The sequence below is a fragment of the Pyrus communis genome, chromosome 5 (assembly GCF_963583255.1).
Source record: "Pyrus communis chromosome 5, drPyrComm1.1, whole genome shotgun sequence".
NCBI classification, from domain to species: Eukaryota; Viridiplantae; Streptophyta; class Magnoliopsida; order Rosales; family Rosaceae; genus Pyrus; species Pyrus communis.
In genome coordinates, this window is record NC_084807.1 from 19,400,976 (window position 1) to 19,421,574 (window position 20,599).

At 34.8% G+C, this 20,599-nt stretch overlaps 2 protein-coding genes across 2 annotated transcripts; both read left to right on the plus strand.

The window, feature by feature from the left end:
• The first annotated feature begins 237 nt into the window (after positions 1 to 237).
• LOC137734361 (uncharacterized) lies at positions 238 to 1,947 on the plus strand. The gene is made up of 4 exons (XM_068473638.1): positions 238 to 447; positions 637 to 897; positions 1,279 to 1,438; positions 1,557 to 1,947. Exons 1-4 carry the CDS (start codon positions 238 to 240, stop codon positions 1,733 to 1,735), a joined length of 810 nt encoding a protein of 269 aa, XP_068329739.1. The 3' UTR covers positions 1,736 to 1,947.
• A 5,484-nt stretch (positions 1,948 to 7,431) lies between these two features.
• On the plus strand, positions 7,432 to 8,829 carry LOC137734362 (proline-rich receptor-like protein kinase PERK10). The gene has a single exon (XM_068473639.1). The coding sequence runs from the start codon at positions 7,432 to 7,434 to the stop codon at positions 8,827 to 8,829; it is 1,398 nt and encodes a 465-aa protein (XP_068329740.1).
• The last annotated feature ends 11,770 nt before the right edge of the window (positions 8,830 to 20,599 follow it).

Genomic DNA, 20,599 nt, shown 5'->3' on the forward strand with positions numbered 1-20,599 from the left:
TCCCCTCCCGTGTTCTTCTGTTTTGTGTGATCATGATTAAGCCACGTTAAAATTTTATATTATTTTTTTAATAAAAATAATAAGATAAATAAGAATAGTAATATAAAATGTTGACGTGATTTAACCGTGACCACACAAACAGAATAGCACGAGAAGTGGGAGGGCAGAGAATTTGCCTCCCACTTTAAGAATCCTGCTCTGCTGTCCTCTCTCTGCCCTGCAAACAGAGGTAGAAGCATGGCAGCCGCACTCAGCCTCCTCAGACTCCCCATTCTTCCCCAAAAGTCCACTCAATGCCTCTCAAAAATCCAACAGAGTTCATCAATCCCAACAAAACCCAGCAATGCCAAGGACTCAACAAAACTCCTCACAACCACCACTGACCGCCTTAAGTCAACTTCTCTCCCACTCACAGCTCTCACATTGCCCTTTTTGTTGGACACCAAGGCAAGTGCAATTTAGTAATTAAATAAAGATGAGAACTTTCCCAATGTTATTTATGTATAGGAAGTGATTTTGGCAGACCGTTTTCTCCTTATTCGTATCTCTCCATGTCATTTTCGCATTTTCTTCCTTTCTAATTTGGATTTTTGAGAGGTTTTTTGTTTTCTTTTGAATTTTGGGGGTGTGGATTAGAATGCACTTGCTGCAGGTGGGGAGTTTGGGATACTGGAGGGAAGGACATTTGCACTGATTCACCCAATTGTGATGGGAGCACTGTTTGTGTACACATTGTGGACATGCTACTTGGGTTGGCAATGGAGGAGAGTGAGGACAATCCAGGAAGAAATTAATGAGCTCAAGAAGCAGGTGAAGGCTACCCCTGTCACACCCGAGGGGACTCCAACGGAAGCTCCCCCATCTCCTCTTGCACTCAAAATTCAGCAGCTCACTGAGGTAGGACACCTTGTCTTAAACACCTGTCTTTTTGAAAAACGGGGGCGCCTTAAGAAAACCTCACTTATGACTTCGATTTTAGATTTGAAGTATCAAATTTAGGGCGGTTTAAAACTTAAAATCTAAGCGATCAACCAGCTAGAGACTCGAACCTATAGTATAAGGTTTTATACCCTAAAACAATCAACCATGTCCATTAATGAGATCAACTGAGAACAATTTTAATATATACATGTAAATTAATTTTGATTATGTGTGTGGCATTCGTTATTGTGCAAAGTTTGGTGCACAAAAATTGGTATTTCCACATAATTTAGTGGCATATATCATGAAATGTTTTACTCCGTGAAAGTGTCTGATGTATCCGTGTTTCCTTATCAGGAAAGGAAGGAGTTGGTGAAAGGGTCTTACCGGGATAAACACTTCAATGCAGGATCGATATTGTTAGCTTTCAGAGTTTTTGAGTCGGTTGGTGGAGGACTTAACACTTGGTTTAGGACAGGAAAGCTATTTCCAGGTCCCCATTTGTTTGCTGGAGCAGGTAAAGTTTGTATTTTTGCCTGGAAAGCTCAAACAATATAATTCTAAAGAAATCATGTGCCCGAACATCATTAGTAAAGGCTTCATTGACCTTAGTTGGTTTTCCTTGTTGTCAACAGCTATCACGGTGTTATGGGCAGCGACGGCAGCTCTTACGCCTGCAATGCAAAAGGGAAGTGAGACAGCCAGAAGCCTTCACATTACATTGAATACGATAAACGTTCTGCTTTTCGTATGGCAAATACCTACTGGATGGGAGATACTTCTGAGAATGTTCGAGTTCACTACATGGCCTTGAATTGCAGACATTCCAAAGGGTGAGATTACTATTTCAGCTACCATCTGCACTTCCAACCTATGTTCTTTCCCTTTTTCCTCTGCTAATTTTCATAGCCTTGTGCCTAAAATTATCTTCATTAGGTGCTAAGAATTACTTTTAAGCATTGGATGTTGTGTCCATTCCAGTTAATTTTTTGTATATGTTAAGGAGAATTTCACTCTATGCTTTACAGTGCCACAAAATATACTAAGATATATTTCCCTTGCCTAGTACCGATTTACGTTTGAGAGCAGAGTATTGATTGACTACCGTAACGACATTATATTCTTTTTTTCGATTTCTTACCCTTATGTTCAACCTTCATTCGAAATCATCAACGATGAAATGAACGTGTAGTGTGTTTCCTTTAATATCTGCAGCATTGGGAATGGCTTGTTTCTTCCTAGTATCCAAAGAAACTCCGGAACCAACGTATTCTTCTGCATTGATGTTCATAGTTCACTTCATTTCCTCCTGACACGCTTCTTGTTCTAGCTAAATCACATAAGATAATATCAATGCACGCCAATCCTCACGAGTCACAAAAGTCAGCACAGTTGAATCTGCTACCATCGAGTGCAAAATCATTCCGTTGTAGCATATTAGTAACCATTTTTACTCTTTACTACTTGAAATTAGTTTTCAATTTATGAGCATATTTACATCTTTTTTTCTACTCTCAATAACTAGGCTGTGAATGTATATGAATGAGAGTTTATAATCTTGAAACGCAAGAACGACAAATAGCTAGAGAGATGGAAATATGACATCTGAACTACGTCGTTTCTTCAAGCAGGGTTACCGGATACATAAATGAGTAGGTTCAAGGTATCATGGTATAACGTACGTATAAGGTATTCCTAGCATGCAGATGCAGTTTGTGCCTTTCCCTCAGATCAAAGGCAAGGATATTAGGTTATATTCCGAAGGGTGAACTGCCACTTCAGTCTCTAATATTATAAAAATTTGCCAATTACATCTTTAATATTAGATTTAAAGTTACTATATTCAATTTTTTGTCAATTTAAGTCATGTTACGTGCATGTGATACATATTGTAGGGTAGATTAGTAATTTTTCATAAAGAAATAGTGTATGGAGTTAGCTTTGGATGATAAATTAGACGTTAGATTCGTAGCCTATATGAAATGTTTAGAGCTTATAGGCGAGAACATGACGGTATTACACTCTAAAGTGCGTCAACTGACTTAAGTTGATGACAAATTGGATAAAATAGCTTTGAATATAATAGTAGGGATGAAATTAACAATTTTTAATGAATTTAGGGACTTAACTTACCGAAAAAATAATTCAATGACCTAATTTTTACTCAAGTAATTCAGGGATAAATTGGCACTTCACCCTATTCCAAAATAATGTAGTATCGGAGAAGTTCCTAAAGGATGTTGGCTTAAAATTATGTTGTACTTTGCCTAATTCCATTACCACTTCTATACATTTCAGGCATTGTTCATATGATCACATTTTAGCCATCACATCAGTTAAAAAAAAGGGATTTATGGAAGTTTGTAGGTCTTATATTCCATTTCTATGAAGGGCAGGGTGCATTGTGACCGTCTCAATGGGAGTTTTTCTCATCTAATTAGACAAGTGGTACTTGTGCCCTGAATTTTAATTTTAACCAATTACCTCCTGAATTTTTATGATTGACGAATTTACCTCTAAACTTTAATTTTAGTCGATTATCTCCCTGAATTTTTACAATTAGCCAATTTCTCCTTCGGAGTTAGATTTTGAAAAATTTCATCCAATTTTTATCCATCTTAGTCACGTGCGTTGTGCACGGCACATGGCAAAAATAATTACTCATCTCAACAAATTCATTATTAGAAACTAGTCAAGTATAAACGTTCAAGGAGTAATTGGCTAAAATAAAGTTCAATAAGAAATTGGCCAATTAAAAAAATTCAGAGGATAATCGGCTAAATTTAAAGTTCAAGAAAAAAATTGGCAAATTATAAAAGTTCAAGGGTAATTGACTAAAATTAAAATTAAAAAGGAAATTGACCAATTATAAAAATTGAGTAACTAACTAAACTTAAAATTCAGAGAAAATTTGACAATTTCTTCCAAATTCGGGAAGAAATCGGCGAAGACAATGGAGTTTGACAGAACTGTCGTCCAAAGTACCCAGTTAAAAAGAAAACGGAAAGGCAAAGACATATATTCTTACGGGCATCGCAACCTTTACCTTTTACTCCCTACTTTTTCAATAGTGGGAATCAGTCGCCATCTGAACAATGATTTTTGCTTCTTGAGCAACTAGAATGCTGTCTTTCTTCATCTGCCCCATGATGTCCAGAGTCTTTAGTTAAAAAAGGAAGATTGTGGAGCTCTTTAGTCATTATGGTTAATGAGTCAATTTTATTTATATGTAAATAACAGCATAACACGTATACAAAAATAACAAAACTAAAAGTTCAACAGACATGTTAAATTGTAATTTGGTGGTAAGGAGAAATAACTCCGAACAAGAGAATAAGATGCCTCTTACTTTCTGCTCAGGGGATTTAACCAAAGAACAATACTTGGTCACTTAAAGATGAAACTCTTACTCAAAACTCTTATTGTTTTAATCATTGATTTTTGTGCTTATGATCAGAACTGTTCATTGTCATATCCCGGCCCGAGCCCCCACCACAACTCGGGCTTGACTCCACCGTAGTACGATATTGTCTGTTTTGGACCCCGACCACGCCCTCACGGGTTTGTTTATGGGAACTCACATGAGAACTTCCTAGTGGGTCACCCATCTTGGGATTGCTCTCGCGCGTACTCGCTTAACTTCGAAGTTCTTATGGAACCTGAAGCTAGTGAGCTCCCAAAAGGCCTCGTGGTAGGTAGAGATGGGAATATAGGCTTGCATTCCCTGGGCGATGTGGGATGTTACAATCCACTCCCTTAGGGGCCCGACGTCCTCGTCGGCACACTTCCGGCCAGGGATTGGCTCTGATACCAAATTGTCACATCCCGGCTCGGGCCTCCACCACAACCCGCACTCGACTCCACCGTAGCACGATATTGTCCGCTTTGGGCCTCGACCACGCCCTCACGGTTTTGTTTCTGAGAACTCACATGACAACTTCCCAGTGGGTCATCCATCCTGGGATTGCTCTCGCGCGAACTCGCTTAACTTCGAAGTTTCTACGGAACCCGAAGCCAGTGAGCTCCTAAAATGCCTCGTGGTAGGTAGAGATGGGAATATAGGCTTACAGGATCCACTCCCTTCGGTGATGTGAGATGTTACATTCATACTATGAATCACACAGTAAATATCATCTCTACAAAAAATAAATTAAAACTAAAGGCATTTAGTCAATTTATTGTAGCAAATACATAAACGGTTTGTAATGCTTTTACCGAAACCATTCATTTATTTTTAAACAATTTGATGACTAAACAACCTTAGTTTTAATTGATTTTTTGCATATGCGATTTTTATAGGGTGATTTATAATATGAATGGTTCTGATTATAAACACGAATTTCTATAAATTGACAGCGAACAATTTTGAATTGGAGTTTTTGCTCATCTTTGAGTAGCCAAATATTGTTCTTAACCAAAATGACCAACCGTACAGTAATGAAAGGCCCTTGGTGAGTAGAAGAATCTAATGAGACAATGAAGAGAAATGAAAAGTGAAAGAAGAAGCAGCCAACAATAGCACCACAAGCAAAGTCAAGTGCAAGACGCAGACGTTAATTTATTAGTGCATGGGACATTAAATCGTTAGAAGATTTGAAGAATCAAATTACAGTGAGAAATGAGAATAGTAGTAATGTTTTACTTTGTTTTGTGATCGTTAAGAATGTAGAAGAATCCCAACAACGTGTACTTAGTGCGTCTTTTTGCTGTTAGCCAACATTTAGGACTCATGAGAACCGCAGAGGTCATATGCTATTGCAATTGCTAGCCAGCCCATTCTTCAATATAATCAACAAAGTGAGCCGCCAATTGCACATTCGAAACTGCATCTATGAAAATGACAATTGAGGTGACATCAATAACTTAGAAGGCCATATTTTCTTGTTAGATTTATGTTGTTAGAATGTTTATTTGATCATACATTTAGGAAACGCATCGATGTAAAAGAGTTTAGATTGTATTGATAACAAAAACGAATAATCACATTCTCATTCACAATATATATAATCACATTCAAAATTAGCTCCACATTAACGTAAAAGAGTGATTGTATTGATAACAGATAACATAAATGAATAATCACATTCCCATTCACAATAAATATAATCACATTCAAAATTAGCTCCACATCAACGTAAAAGAGTGATTGTATTGATAACAGAAATGATATAATCACATTCTCATTTGCAATATATATAATCACATTCAAAATTAGCTCCACACTCTTTTGTTCTCTCATAGAAGAAGAGTGTGTGATTGTCTTTTTGAATTGCAAATAAGATTTGATAATGGGGACATGCTAATATTAAAACTGAAGAGCGCATTAACTCCGCGTAACAACGTTATTTGCATCCCCCTAGAAATGCACAAGGTGTTTGAGGAAGGCAATCGTAGCACTTTATTGAACAATATTGCATGATGTTAGAACATTTCCAATAAAAAAACTTGGAAATTGGTGAATTAAAACTGGTTTTAATCCCTATGCGCCTCCGGGTAGAAAAATGGGAGTTCATTATGATTTGTTTTTGCTCTAATGGGGGAGCTAAATGAGGGTTCCCAAACTTGAAGATGTAAAAAATGTGTTTTAACGACCCCGGCGAGTTGTTTACGTGCTTTTTTTCTCTTTCGGTTGAAATTTAACCGGTAATAAAAAGTGCTAAAATTGGTGGTAGCTCTCATAACACCTAACTGGTAATGCTCTTAAACATTTGTGCTAATTCCAAATTCCAATGAAAAGGTATCTGACCTTAGACAAACAATTAATTAAAAACCAGAAACGGTTGGGTTAAAAAGTAATTGATTTCATAACAAAGAGAGATGCTATTCTTGCAACACTCAAGCACCGAAGACCTGTATCCCAAGAAGAAGAGAACATTTTGGAAATAAATGGTATAATTTATGTTGCCAATTAGCTGTCAATTAATATTGTTTATCAAGTAGTGTAACAATAATTTCTCCATTAACATTGTTGCAGATATTGCTTTTGGTTCAAAGAATCCCCCTATGACAAAGAAGGAGGTCATCCCACACAAAAAAAAGTACAAAAAAATTAACAAAAAGCTTATCCAAAAATTCTTAAACAACCATTTTTATCATTAAGAGCACATTTTTTTTTTATTATTAAGGACACTTTTTTAGGGGGTGCTACTTTTTTTATTAATTGATACCAATCTTCCAATGTCAAATTTAATTTGTTGCTTTTTCCCTCCACAAAAGAGCTCAACTACTTCAAGTGGCTCTTCTGCATCTGATGCCTTTCTTTCTGTTCTCAGCATGTTTCTCATGACCTTTTTTTATTTTTTATTTTATTATTTCAAATTTCTCCCCTAACATTTTGTATCAAATCCTGAAATTGCTTGTAGTTAAACTTGTCCCAACTATAAATACAACACACACATCAACTTATATCTCATTGTTTCCATTTCCTATGTTTCTTCATTTGTTCTAAGTTCAATTTTCTTTGGGTTACATTACTAATCTAGAATTAGAAATACAATCTTGTCATCAACAATGGCATCCCAACCTTCTCGTCCGTGGTTCCGGCTGGCCTCCTTTGTCCGTCCGGTCAGCACCCCAGCCCCTGCCCCAACTCCTGCGCCCGCCCCCGCCCCCATGGTTATACCTTCAATGAGGCCAATGGCTCCTGCTCCTGAGCCTACTCCTCCACCTACCACCACCGCTCTTCCACCGCCCCCTCCTACTGCTGCAGTGGCACCACCTGACGCCATTGCTCCACCGTCACCACCACCGCCTGCAGCTTCTCCATCACCTCCCCCTCCTCCTCGTGTGACTACTTCATCAGTTCCGTCATCACCAGTAAACAAAGCTGCATCTTCTTCAGTGCCATCATCCCCTGCAACCAGGGTTTCTGGAGCCCCATCATATTCAGGGGTACCTTCTCCTACTAGAACCAAAGCCACTACTATTTCCACTACTACTTCAGTGCCAAATTCTCCAGCTAACAAACTACAAACTCCCAGCACTTCTCCGCCAAAACCTGCCATCTCCGCTGCAAATTCTCCTCCATCTTATAAACCACTCCCACCACACACTTATTCTCCACCAAAACCCACCACCATTTCATCCACTGCTAGGGAGGCTAATAATTACAACAACCAATCTCCCAAAACCATCGGGCCGGCCGTTAATCAAACCCCACCTCAGTCACCAAAGCTCAAACAAACCGCCCCACCGCCATCTCCTCACACTCTTCCACTATCTCAGCTAAGGCCAAACACTTCAGATAATCAAACTGACCAACCCAAGTTTCCCATTGAGGCGCAGAAGACAGTGCTGGTCCAACAGAAAACCATTGATCAACAGAAACCCAATTCATGGTTCAGCAGCTTCACCTCCGGAAACTCGAAAGGCGCAGACTTTCGCGAGTACCCCAAGCCTAGCAATAACTCCCTCAGCTCAAAAAACGAAGGAGAAACAAAAGAGAGACTCATACCTCACAAGAAGTCTCCGTCTAGTTCCGATCACGAGGCAGCTGGCATGAGGGTTATCACCGTTGCAGGGGAAAATAGAGGAGCGCTCATGGAACTCATAAAATCTCCAAAGAAACATGGAAGTGGGGAGCACTCTCATTACATTCACAAGAAGGGCAATGGCAAAACCCTAATGGGGAATCAGTCCGATCAGAGCAGCTACAGCAGCAGCAGCGACAGTGGCGGTGAAGAAGGCAAGCACAAAAGCAAAGATAAAAGTCACAGAGCAGGGAAAGCTGCAGCATCAAAGCCTACAAGTGCCTTCATGAACAGCAATGTTCAAGGAATCAACAACTCCATTGTATACAACAGTTCTCTCACTCACCATGATCCTGGGGTCCACCTAGCTTTCTCCAGGAAGCCCAACGGAGAAGGGTTTGAGGCCAAGAGCCACCATGCCAATGGCCGAAACAGTTAGACTGAGAGAGAGAAAAAGTGATGAGAGATTATAAAAAAGATTATTAAATTCAAGTGTCAAACACTATGCTTTTGTGTTTTGAATATGTTAGGGTTATATGGATATAACTTCTGGTGAAATAAGAATAAAAATGGAGGTCGTGATGTGAGTGTTGGGAAAAAGAGGGCATGGGATCTGATTTGTACGTCTTCATGGTCAGCCTTCCACTACCCATTGATGGGGGTGGGAGTGTGACTGAAGGTTGTTGATCAATGCCTTTGCCTTGATAATAAAACGGGCTATTGCCCTCTTTATGAATATCACAATGCTATCAATTCCTATCACTTGAGTTAGTGTTACTATTCGATTGTAAATTTAGACTTTGTAACGTTCTTGTAAAAATTGGCTCGTTATGTTTTGGACGACCTATTGATGGAACGAAGAAGTTCGTTGAATGAAAGATTAGTCATAAGACCATACGCAATTTGACCAATTGGTTCAATCCGTGGCTTTTAGAGTTTCAAGGCTTGTCGGAGCGACCAGTCGACAAGCTAAGCTCGTCGGAATTTTGCAAATAGAAAATATAATGCTAAATTCCCAGGTTACTATTTTTCTAGTTATTTTGTTTGTTTCTTATTTTCGAAAGTCATTTCCATTTGAATTTGAACAATCACTGATGAGTCTTAGTATTAATTTCTTGGTTTTTTTGTGTGAACTTTGATACTTTGTTATGTATTTTCAATGTAGGACATTCGATTTTCTTTGGAGCAAAACATGATCAAATGGACGAATTTTGGAGTGATTCAAATTGGAGGACGTTCATGTGTCTCTCAACTTGTTTGTGCCAAAGTTTCATAATTTTCTACCCAGTGGTTTATTTATGACGATGAAATAAAGAAGCAGCATGTAGTGTTGTTGAAGTGACGTTTTGGGTTTATTTGGGCTTTTTGGCATCTAAGATGATGTCTCTTGGATTCAAGGCCTTCTTCAATTATGTTTGGGGATATCTCAAGCTTTAATTCAAGTTATTTTGGGTCTGTTTGAGGCTTGGAAGTCCAAAAACATGGTTGATTTGTGACTGGGCAGATTTTCCAAAGTTAGAATAGGAATGTATTTCCTGGTTATCTTATTCTATTATGTTTTCTAGCTTTTAGAAGACATTTTTCTAGTAAGGATTTTAATTATGTAGTAGTATAAATAAGGCTTTTTAGCCATTAGGGTTTTCTAGGGGAGAGGGAAGAGAAGAACGCATAATATTTTGGAGAACTTTGCTAGGCTTTGATGATTTATATTTCAAGGTGTTTTCTATCCTTATTTTTAATAATATTTTGTTTTATGATTGTTTGTAACTAATTCCGTTTGATAGGGGTGAGACCATGATCTTTAGCAAGAATATGTAGTTTCTTTTCAATTTGCTTATGATATTATGCATGCAGGTTTTGAATTATTAATCACTGGTTTAAACTATCTAATTGTCTTAATGCTTAGCTACCATTATGGTGTTTAGAAAAGTAATTTGATGTAATTTTGGTCGGAGGTCAGTCCATGAAATTGACGAAGGCTTCTTGTGGTTAATATGTGCAATTTCACTTAGGATGAATACCACATCTTAAGGGTTGTATGGTTTTTCAAAAGATTTCACAAAGCTTAGTGAGTCATGCATGTTTAGACTTGATCTGAATACCCTAGACAGGTTGCATGTTTAAAATACGTTTTATGTTGTGAGTCCAAGTAGACATACTTTAGGAAAACCTAACCTTCAAAATATGCATGTGTAATTCATAAGTAATTGGAAGAACTACATAGGAATGTTAAGGTGACGGCGGAACCTTAGGCTTTTACAATTTAATTTTCAAAAACTATTTTCTTTTAGTTTATTTTATTTTGTCACTTTATTTAATTATTTTCTATTAAATTCGTTTTTATTATTTGAAATCACAAAATCACCTTTTTTTTTTAAACTTTGTTTTAAGTAATTAATTAACATTTGGTTTGATACAAATTATTCATTCAATCCTTGTGAAGACAAGTATTTTTATGTTTTTTGTCCCTACTTTTACATGTGATAAAAATCCTATCAATCACAATCTTGTTAATGAATGGTTACAACTTATTAAATATCATTTCATTCAAATAAAATAATTAATTCTAACAAACAAAAATTTTAAACAGAGAAAAACCACACGATCCAACAAGTACGCATGCGTGGAGTGACATGCCCAGACATAATTACTCTATTTGATCCTCATGTTGAATTAGAGAGATTTTCATGAAAGGAAAAATACGAAATAAATTGTGTTTGCTTCACGACACAAACTTGTTTCATGAAGCAAACAGTCTTGCTTAAGATAGTATAGCTCGCATTAGGGTTTATCATTTTCCATTTAGCTTCTTACATTTTGAATGGATGGCTTGTAATTTTCTTATGCTTACATTATACATTACATCATTTTTTTAATTGAAATAGAGTGTCAATGACGTTAATATTTTTTCCTTTTACCTTATTGATAAACAATGATGCAGAATCTGAACTAGAATTTTTCTAACATTAGAAAGAAAAGCAGCACTAAACTTATAAACCAAGATATATGCCTCATTTGACTTATATGATTTGATTAAATTATTAATTTAAATTTGATTAAACTTATAAGACAAAAGAGGTTCAAATGAAGATAACAAAATGTGAATAGGGCTTGAATCCATGCTAGTGATTTGGTATTCAAAAAGTTGGCATTTTTTTTGGGATGAATATGAAGCCAAGGCCCAAAACAAAGAACTTAACCCTACAATATGATCACAAACCTGAAGTAAAGTATACACTTGGGAGGGGTCAAAGCCTATGTAAACCAAATCAAAGTCGTAGCTGAAATTGGGCATTGCACAGCCTAGCTAGTTACCAAAACAGTTCGACTTCATTTTGGGTATTCTTGGTGTGTTTTGTATTGACTACAATTTGAATTTAGGGTAATATTTTGGGCCATATATTTATCTCCGTCTCCATTCAAGAAGTATAACAAAAATGGTTAGATACTTTTTGGAATTTCATTATTTTTCATATTGAAAATGGGAGTACATACATGTAGTGATAGAGTGGCCACCAAGGCACTACCTACACGTATAAAGTATAATTGTACAGAACATTGTACCGAAATATATCCCATTATTTTCTTTTCATTTTTTGACTTGCATGGATCCCACTAAATTCTTCAGGCATAAACAATCCAATAGAAATGGGTCAAAATGTGTTATATACTAGCTCCCTTATTCATGTATTTAGCCTGCATATCAACCATTGGCTTGCTTATGATTAGGCCTGGCAAACGGGTCGTGTTTGTCGTGTTCGTGTCGTTTTCGTGTAACACCTGTTATCTTAACGGGTCGTGTCGTGTCACACCCGTTATCTTAACGGGTCCTTAACAGGTCGTGTCACTTTACCCAACGGGTAAAGTGACCCGACCCGTTATGACCCGTTAAGAAAAAAATATATTTTTTTACAATTTGCACATACCACACATTGCGACATAAATATTACTTGAAAACATTAAAACATTTCTCGTTCAAGTACTATATCTACACTCGAAAATGAAAGCCTAATAAAAAAAAATAATACATACACTACTAATCTATTACAAATATTAAATGTGCAAGGATAAAGAGTTTTTGTTTTTAAGTATATAAATTCCACTAGTGTAAATATTTTAAATTGAAGATCAAATTCATTCTTTGTATTCATATAGGGTCAAGGAGTGTAGCTGTTAAAATTCATCAAAATCGGAGTTAAAATAACCGTTAAATCTTGATTTTTCGTTTATAACCGTCGAAAAGCTTTGTCCCGTTACTTGATCTCTGAATGTTTTTTTTTTGTGATTTTTTGCTGATGTGATCTCCAAGCATATACAAACAATTTTGACGGTTTGGATCGTTGAAATTAGTTTTGGAGAATTCGTAAAACGATAGATTGACTAACACTTAGAGTTTATTTATACTTTTATTAAGTATAACATAAGATTTTATGGTATCCACTTGTGTAAATATTTTAAATTGAAGATCGAATTCATTCTTTGTATTCATATAGGGTCAAGGAGTGTAGCTGTTAAAATTCATCAAAATCGGAGTTAAAATAACCGTTAAATCTTGATTTTTCGTTTATAACCGTCGAAAAGCTTTGTCCCGTTACTTGATCTCTGAATGTTTTTTTTTTGTGATTTTTTGTTGATGTGATCTCCAAGCATATACAAACAATTTTGATGGTTTGGATCGTTGAAATTAGTTTTGGAGAATTCGTAAAACGATAGATTGACTAACACTTAGAGTTTATTTATACTTTTATTAAGTATAACATAAGATTTTGTGGTATCCACTTGTGTAAATATTTTAAATTGAAGATCGAATTCATTCATTGTATTCATATAGGGTCAAGGAGTGTAGTTATAAAAAATCATCAAAATCAGAGTTAAAATAACCGTTAAATCTTGATTTTTCGTTTATAACCGTCGAAAAGCTTTGTCCCGTTACTTGATATCTGAATGTTTTTTTTTTGTGATTTTTTGCTGATGTGATCTCCAAGCATATACAAACAATTTTGACGGTTTGGATCGTTGAAATTAGTTTTGGAGAATTCGTAAAACGATAGATTGACTAACACTTAGAGTTTATTTATACTTTTATTAAGTATAACATAAGATTTTGTGGTATCCACTTGTGTAAATATTTTAAATTGAAGATCGAATTCATTCATTGTATTCATATAGGGTCAAGGAGTGTAGTTATAAAAAATCATCAAAATCGGAGTTAAAATAACCGTTAAATCGTGATTTTTCGTTTATAACTGTTGAAAAGCTTTGTCCCGTTACTTGATCTTTGAATGTTTTTTTTTTGTGATTTTTTTCTGATGTGATCTCCAAGCATATACAAACAATTTTGACGGTTTGGATCGTTGAAATTAGTTTTGGAGAATTCGTAAAACGATAGATTGACTAACACTTAGAGTTTATTTATACTTTTATTAAGTATAACATAAGATTTTGTGGTATCCACTTGTGTAAATATTTTAAATTGAAGATCGAATTCATTCATTGTATTCATATAGGGTCAAGGAGTGTAGTTATAAAAAATCATCAAAATCGGAGTTAAAATAACCGTTAAATTGTGATTTTTCGTTTATAACCGTTGAAAAGCTTTGTCCCGTTACTTGATCTTTGAATGTTTTTTTTTTGTGATTTTTTGCTGATGTGATCTCCAAGCATATACAAACAATTTTGACGGTTTGGATCGTTGAAATTTGTTTTGGAGAATTCGTAAAACGATAGATTGACTAACACTTAGAGTTTATTTATACTTTTATTAAGTATAACATAAGATTTTGTGGTATCCACTTGTGTAAATATTTTAAATTGAAGATCGAATTCATTCATTGTATTCATATAGGGTCAAGGAGTGTAGTTATAAAAAATCATCAAAATCGGAGTTAAAATAACCGTTAAATCTTGATTTTTCGTTTATAACCGTTGAAAAGCTTTGTCCCGTTACTTGATCTTTGAATGTTTTTTTTTTGTGATTTTTTGCTGATGTGATCTCCAAGCATATACAAACAATTTTGACGGTTTAGATCTTTGAAATTAGTTTTGGAGAATTCGTAAAACGATAGATTGACTAACACTTAGAGTTTATTTATACTTTTATTAAGTATAACATAAGATTTTGTGGTATCCACTTGTGTAAATATTTTAAATTGAAGATCGAATTTATTCATTGTATTCATATAGGGTCAAGGAGTGTAGTTATAAAAAATCATCAAAATCGGAGTTAAAATAACCGTTAAATCGTGATTTTTCGTTTATAACCGTTGAAAAACTTTGTCCCGTTACTTGACCTCTGAATGTTTTTTTTTGTGATTTTTTGCTGATGTGATCTCCAAGCATATACAAACAATTTTGACGGTTTGGATCGTTGAAATTAGTTTTGGAGAATTCGTATGCCATCAATCAAGTTCCGTGTGTGTGTGTGTATATATATATTTATTAAGTAGATTTAAATCTATTTATTTTGTACGTATAAATTATAATTGACTGGTACATGGAATATTACATACATCACGTGTCACGTGTTCATTATAAAAATAGTGAGATATGTCATGACAGTCATGTGTGTGATAAAAAGTTAATAACTTAAAAAAAAAAAAAAATTTCTCACCACTTCTATTAATTTTCATTTTTCCCTCTCTTTTTTGTTTCCTTTTCAACTTTTTCTTATCATTTTCACTTTTCCCTCCAACATCTTTCCCTAATTCCCTCACTTTTTTGTTTTATTTTCAACTTTTCTTAACATTTTCATTTTCCCTCCATTTTTTTTTTCAAAAAGGGCGGCAAGTTGGCAAATGCATGATCATGCATATTAAATTATTAATTAATATGCATTATAGTTTTTATAAAATTTAATATATATATATATATAATTAGTATAGATAGACTTAATATTTTGGGGGTATAATTATTATAGTATATATAATTATTATAATTATTATAAATTTTATAGTTAATTTAATATATATATATATATATATATATATATTTATTATAATTTTTAGGGGTATAAAATTGTAAAATTAATGTATATAATTATTACAGTATTTTTTTAAGGTTATAAAATTATAAAAATAATATTCTGCTTATCGTGTATCGTGTTTACCCACGTGTATACCCGACCCAACCCGTTATCTTAACAGGTGCTTATCGGGTTACCCGATAAGACCCGATTCGTTATCGTGTCGACCCAAACACCTGTTAATTTCGTGTCATGTCGTGTCGGGTTATCGGGTCGTGTCAAAAATTGCCAGGCCTACTTATGATATGGCATGTTTGCAGTGGGTCTATGTGTTGTGTAAAGTCGTTGCATGATAGATATGATGCATCAATTTTATGGTCCTAATTAGCTGTTGGAGAACAATTCAGAAATAAACAAAAATAACAGAAATAAACAGAACTTGAAATTCTAATATTTTATTTACCAAATATACTTGATGTGCAGAATGAAATTATACAATAAATACATAAACTAATATAAAAATACAATGATACTAACTTGATCACAGAAGGTAGAGGCTAGCGTAAAAGCTATGTCTTTCGAACAGTATTTTCGTCCCACTCTTGTGCTTGTGGTTCTACAACGTCTGCTCGACCAGGATACAACTACCAAATTCTACAACCCGCACTGGATTATAGAACTCTAGCGAATTGCTTTGTGTGTTTACTCTCTGGAAATTTTGTACAGAAGATAAGGAGGAAGAAAAGATGATTCTCACTTGGATACTGTGATGGCAAATATATAGGCTGTTTCACACCCTTTCAAATACATGTTCAGTGTATTTGAAAACACACAACTCTTTCTAATAGCTGTGTCTTTTAATCAAAACGTTTTTTTTTTAATTAATAAATTAATTAAAAACTTAATCCGAAAATTAAAATTAATGAATCTGATTAATTTTAAATGGTCCAAGCCTTGTCTTGATTAATTAATATTAATTGTATTTAGGCTATATTATATTCAAGCCTAATCCACACAACCATAAGGCCCAAGCCTTCAATCCATTTCCAAATGGTCCAAGTTCTAATTATTAAGAAAAGGGAATAAGCCTATATAAAGGCTTGTGAAAAAATATTATTTACCAATGTGGGACAAGAGGGTCTCAAACTCCAACAATACCCCACATTTGAGACGACTCTTTGGTCCTAGACACACTAAGATACGAGAGTAAACAATAGATGTGGCATACATCAGGAGAGGTGTCTTTTGGACTTGAACTTACCTTAGTATATACTTATCGGATTTACTAGATGACGCAGTGAATATAAAATCTTGAACTGTTCATCTCCGCAGTAAACCAAGACAATAAGCAAAACATATGCCACATTTACACATCACAAATTCATACGTTTGTGTTCTTTTTGGTCCTGAACAAATCCTGGATTCATGAGAGCTTTAGAGACTGTAGCCATGTAATTCTCATAAATGCGACCCCACATTTACTCTCATATAGGTGATATTGATTAAGAATAGGCTGCTACTATTCCACTTGATTTACCAGTATCAATATCATTAAACTAATGTATCCTACATCATCAGCAGTCAGCACACTTCTTCCATCATAGGAATGGGTATGTAAGTGCGTTTCTTCTTGAAACTAGCCAAACCAGTTTGCCTATTGAACCTAGACCATGGGATCTCCAATCAACTAGGTTAGGTTTCCGTTTAGCAGTTTCATTTTACTCTATTGGCTTGTCTTGATTAATTAATATTAATTGTATTTAGACTATATTATATTCAAGATGGGTATGTAAGTGCGTTTCTTCTTGAAACTAGCCAAACCAGTTTGCCTATTGAACCTAGACCATGGGATCTCCAATCAACTAGGTTAGGTTTCCGTTTAGCAGTTTCATTTTACTCTATTGGCTTGTCTTGATTAATTAATATTAATTGTATTTAGACTATATTATATTCAAGCCTAATCCACACAACCATAAGGCCCAAGCCTTCAATCCATTTCCAAATGGTCCAAGTTCTAATTACTAAGAAAAGGGAATAAGCCTATATAAAGGCTTCTGAAAAAATACTATTGACCAATGTGAGACAAGAGGGTCTCAAACTCCAACATTAGCTTATCAATTTCTGGTAGTGCTTAAAGAACTTTCCATTTCCTCTTTTGTAAAGCAAAAATAATTATGGGAAAAAAAGAAGAAGGATAGGCTTTGCCAAGTAACCCCCAGCCCAAAACTCTAAACTCCAGTAAAGAAGAATATGATCTACAATCTATTCGACCATTCATACTTCAACATAAATTTAATCATGCAAATTATAACTTTTGTGATATCACCATGGAAACATTGCCTGGCTCTCAATTTTTTCTTAAAAAGAATTATTTATGCTCTCCTTTTTCCTTTGAAAAATTTCAACTTTAATTGTTCCAGTGATCAGAAAAGGACTTTGTAAGAGGTGGGATGCCAAAAGCGGGATGGTCATGTATGGTCCCAATAAAAGTTTAAGTAGTGGTGGTTTGGCCACTAATGCATGGATTTGCATGGTTGTAAGAATTAACCAATGTGACGTGAAGAGCCTTGGGTGCTAAATTAATCATCATCTGTCTTAGGAAATCCCCAAGGTCATCATACGTATTTATCGATCAGTTGTTAAACAAAGCATATAATTAACCTCATTGGATGCCTACACTGCATTTGATCTCAATGTACTTGTACCGGCATGATAGAATAACTGTTATATGAGTGTTGTACAAATTGTTTCTCACCCTCCGAACTGTAAGTAAAGTTTTCTCCAATGAGAAGAGTTATGTAGTTATTTGACGAGCACATGTGCATAATGTTAGTTGCTGTCATGAATCTTTAGCAAATAGTAGGTTGCATTAGTAACCTAATAGATATATGTCAGTGGGACATTTTGTAGGAAATAGCACATGAGAAAAGTCAGATTGATTTGAAGTGGAACATGAATTTCTATTATATATGAAGATTATCCACATTTTTTGGTTTCCTTTCCTCAACCTTTCCTTGTCTGAACCCCACATTCTAAAGATAAAAACATGATGGAGGTTGCTTTAAGAAGAATCCGAAGCATTTTATTCAGCTTTAAGGAGCACTCAGAGACCAAGAAAGCCTATCTTTCTCTTAATTTGCTAGCATCCGAAATTGGTTTTAGGCTTCTAGCTAGCCTTCGGAATAAGCAAACAATTTGCAAATGGCCAAAACAGAACTCATCTGATTCTTCTATGTCCTTGTTTCCCTTTGGCCAGACCCTTTTGGGAAACCTCTTCCAGCTAAAGCTTTTCAATCCCCCAGAACATTCCAATTTTGAATGTCTTATTTGCCCCCATAAATTATCTGGCCAACTTGTATTTCCTTCCTCATACCAAAGAAAACATAAATCAGAAAGCCAAACTGAACAAAGATCCTATGCATACGTATAATTATCCTAATTCTTTCTCTAATCTGAAAAGTAAATAAAATTATAGAAGGCATGAAATCTTAGAGTAAATGACAATTTTGAGCCGCAGTTTGATTTCGATTTGAGTCCAGTCCTTGTCAATCAAGTCCTGTAGTTTACTATTAGTTTAACTTGGTGATACTTGAGCAAATGAAAAGGCACACTTGGTCAAATCCCCCATCAACTTTAATTCTCCAAAGGGATACTTTTGAGACCAAATGAAACACAAAGAAAAGCAAACGCAAGGGCAAAATTGAAACAAGGCAAGCATTATAGAATCATATTTGAAAAAATGTCCCCTTTTAATGGTTTCTTTCAAGATTCATAGAATATTTTACTTGTGTAACAAGGGATGGGTAGATATTTCTCTTCAATCCGCTGCTTCACTGGTTCAAACATTTTCTCCTCCCCATTGTGTGAGTAATATTGCTTATCATAGATAAAAAGACTTAGTTGACCATATAGTTTTAATTGCATTCAAATCATTTGTCTAATTCCCATCTTTCTTTTCTCGAGTGTCATATTTTTGCTTGCTGCCATATTCCTCGAGAGATGTCTAGATTGGCTCAAGTCGTTCTAAAGAGGGTCTCAATTAAAACCATAGGGTTATTTAAAGTTTTTTTCACACTGTTATTTAGTATATTACGGTCTAGTAGTATTCATCTTCACTTGTAAGTGAGAGGTTTTAGTATCGATTCTCGCCAAGGCGAATTCAAACCAAATTATTATGGATAACCCGTTTGTGATGCTTAACACAATCCTTGACATCTTAGTGTAGATAATTACATATGTATTTTTTTTTAACAAACAATATTATCTACACCAAGAGGGAGGGGTAGACTTAGCCTTACAATAAGCTAACAATAATGTAGTTCAAATTCGATTTTGACAAGAATCGAATTTAAGACCTTTCACTTACAAGTGAAGAGGAATATCATTGAACCAGTACTAAGTGACAATATCATATGTATTAAAACAAAAGTTTTTTCACACTACCAAAAAGCAAAATACTAAAAAAATTAATAATAGAGACATAAGTCTTTTTGGGCCCCTAAAAATGGCATTTTTCAATGTTACTTTCATTACTCTCAAATCCATAATTTTACAAAAAATTCAGCTGTGGAGTACAACCATATTCTTTAGATTACTTATTTTTCTAACATTTTAAATTGATTTTATTTTTTTCCTTCTGAATATTTCATTATGTACTCGATATTTCAATTTATTCTCATTAAAACGTTAACTAGCGCTTGAGAATTAATACGGATTTGGAATTTTGTTAATTTACTGTACAAATTTGATGTCCCTACCATTCCACTATTAGGAATATTATATAAACGACAATATTTTCTCAAAGAAAAAAAGAATCTAATTAAAAGTTTAATTAGAATTTAATTTTCTGGTTTGGAAAAGGAAAGGTCATAAAAAGGAAAAAAAAATAATGCATGGTAGGAGGGCATCCCCAGTCATAGATTGTCACATGGGAGGAGGAGATCTGGTATTCCATACTAATTAAAGTCTCCTATGAATTATATGGCGCTATGACCGATCACAAGAACTGAAAAAGAGAGTCTTGGAGAGCTGAACCTTTCAATCCTAATTCCGGCCATGCATAGTTCATTACCGTATCTGTTAATCTGCCATATTTGTTAGTACATTTAACTTGATCAAAATCATCTGCCATATTTGTTAGTACATTTAACTTGATCAAAAGCAACATTAGAATAGCTTGTTGTCGAATGCAAACAATTGAATTTTTTTCTCATATTTTTTTGTGGTAAACAATAAGATCAGAGATCAG

Bases quoted from the DNA above. Each gene is read 5' to 3' on its own strand.
- LOC137734361 (XM_068473638.1), top strand. From the start codon at position 238: ATGGCAGCCGCACTCAGCCTCCTCAGACTCCCCATTCTTCCCCAAAAG. The intron at 898-1,278 runs GTAGGACACCTT...TTTCCTTATCAG, and splicing joins AAATTCAGCAGCTCACTGAG to GAAAGGAAGGAGTTGGTGAA. The intron at 1,439-1,556 runs GTAAAGTTTGTA...TGTTGTCAACAG, and splicing joins CCATTTGTTTGCTGGAGCAG to CTATCACGGTGTTATGGGCA.
- LOC137734362 (XM_068473639.1), top strand. From the start codon at position 7,432: ATGGCATCCCAACCTTCTCGTCCGTGGTTCCGGCTGGCCTCCTTTGTC.